The sequence below is a fragment of the Aplysia californica genome, unplaced genomic scaffold (assembly GCF_000002075.1).
Source record: "Aplysia californica isolate F4 #8 unplaced genomic scaffold, AplCal3.0 scaffold00301, whole genome shotgun sequence".
In the NCBI taxonomy this organism is placed as follows: Eukaryota; Metazoa; Mollusca; class Gastropoda; order Aplysiida; family Aplysiidae; genus Aplysia; species Aplysia californica.
Window position 1 is genome coordinate 868,303 of NW_004797571.1, and position 1,852 is coordinate 870,154.

The 1,852-nt window shown below is 46.9% G+C and overlaps 1 protein-coding gene across 1 annotated transcript; it reads right to left on the reverse strand.

Moving 5' to 3' along the window:
• Window positions 1–234: 234 nt before the first annotated feature.
• LOC101862592 (ankyrin repeat and protein kinase domain-containing protein 1) lies at window positions 235–1,704 on the reverse strand (the record flags this gene model as incomplete). Its single annotated transcript, XM_013084548.2, is given in 2 exon segments — window positions 235–713; window positions 1,514–1,704. Coding segments are annotated over 2 exon segments (642 nt in total). The 3' UTR covers window positions 235–248.
• Window positions 1,705–1,852: the final 148 nt, after the last annotated feature.

The window sequence follows — 1,852 nt, forward strand, 5'->3', positions numbered from 1 at the left end:
ACACAACTCTTTACACAGCACACTTTGGCAGTTTCAAAACCAGGCTTCGTGTGCCGCCACGGCATGATAGTCTTAACGCCTTTCTAGACGTTTCTAGACAATTCCAGGGCCCACAAGGGCACACGGCTCCATAATAACGCTGTAAGCCATACGGGTGATGTGTTCACGGGAGGCAGACCTACACATCTGGAAACACTGGGAGGGTGACGTTTGTTGTTTTAGGGGAGTGGAAAAGGGTGGGGGGGTTACTAAGACGCCCCGAGTTTATATCTGGAGCTCCCGTTCCGCTTCTGAGAATTGCTCCGCGAAGGAATACACAACAGCGCGGAGACCTTGTTCCCCTTCGGAACATCGTCTTTGTAGAACTCGAGGTGCTCTGGGGATAATTCGGAAGTATCAGCGCCGTACTTGAGAAGTTTCCGCGCCGCCAAGCTATTGCTACGCGTGGCGGCGTAGTGCAAAGGCGTGTGGTTGGTATTGTCACGAGCGTCCACCCGGGCACCATTCTGCACCAGCAGCTGAAGGATGCTCACGTCGCCTCGGTAGGCGGCAAGGTGCAGCGGCGTGCAGCGGCCCGGCAGGCCTTGTGGATTCCCCATTTCTATGTTGGGGTCCACGCCGGCTTTGAGCGCCACTTTGACCAGTTTGCGGGCGCCGCGGAGGGTGCAGGCGTGAAGCGGCGTCCATTCGTCGATTACGGCGGTGAACACCTCCTAGAGGAAAAAAACACGGGGGAACAAATACAATACTCATTAGTTACCCAAATTTAAGCCAAAAAAACATAATAAAAGATGAAAGTAATCAACGTATTATCTGTTCCTACTGTTTAATTAAGCTGCTTACGCAGTCCACAGTAACGAATCCTAATTGTTTTACACGAGGGAGAAGAAATAAAATAAAGAGAAAAATAGAGAAGCATAACACAGACGCAATAATTGTCATTTAGTGCTGGGTAAAAGTAAAACAGACAGATAAAAACAACAGAGGGAAAGTAAAGAAGATCTACCAGTGGCGCCCTTCAGCCACCGGCAACTAAAGGTTGAAAATGCATTACTTGATATCTTCAAACACTAGAAAACCCTGATTCTAGCTTGAGAAAAGCCCAGATCGCTTTGAAAGAGGAGCATTTTTTTTAAAGCTCAACAACCAGTGTGGATAGTTGGCAGATGCTCAGGTGTGGTCTACTTCTTCTTTCCCATCAAACAAACATCTATCATTCTTAAATATCTCTCCTCCTCCTTTTTTGTGTTTGTTAATCTCGTTCAGTACTTACCCCCCTCCCAAAAAAAATTTTTTTAAATAAAAATAAAAACCACCCTCATATGACCGCATTGTGCTGCAAGTGCCGTAAAACTCTTCTTGCTAAATCTAAACTTCTTTCTAGTGCTTGTTACTCTCTTTCAACACCTCTAATCAGCGGCACTCATAATAATGGCCGTATTGCGTTGCACGTCGTGCCGTAAATAAAACTCTTCTTACTAAAAACTAAAACTACTCGATCTACACCACCAACCTGTATGAAAGCCCGGTTGCCCCTGACCAACATCTTGGTACGTTCCACCAGCCGGTCCTCGTTTTGGCGCAGCAGACCCAAGAACGTGACAGCTTCCGTGCGCGCGTCAGAATAGGGCGGGGATGACGTCATCGGTTTTCGCGGTGGGAAGTTACCGAACACCGAAAGAGACAGCATAGGGGGAGCTTGGTCTGAAAATGGCAGCAAATAATAATAATATATAATATCATTATGAGGCGTCACAGATCAGAAACGTATAAATCAATCCATCTATCTATCTACCTGTCTGTGTCTGTCTGTCTGTCTGTCTGTCTGTCTGTCTGTCTGTCTGTCTGTCTG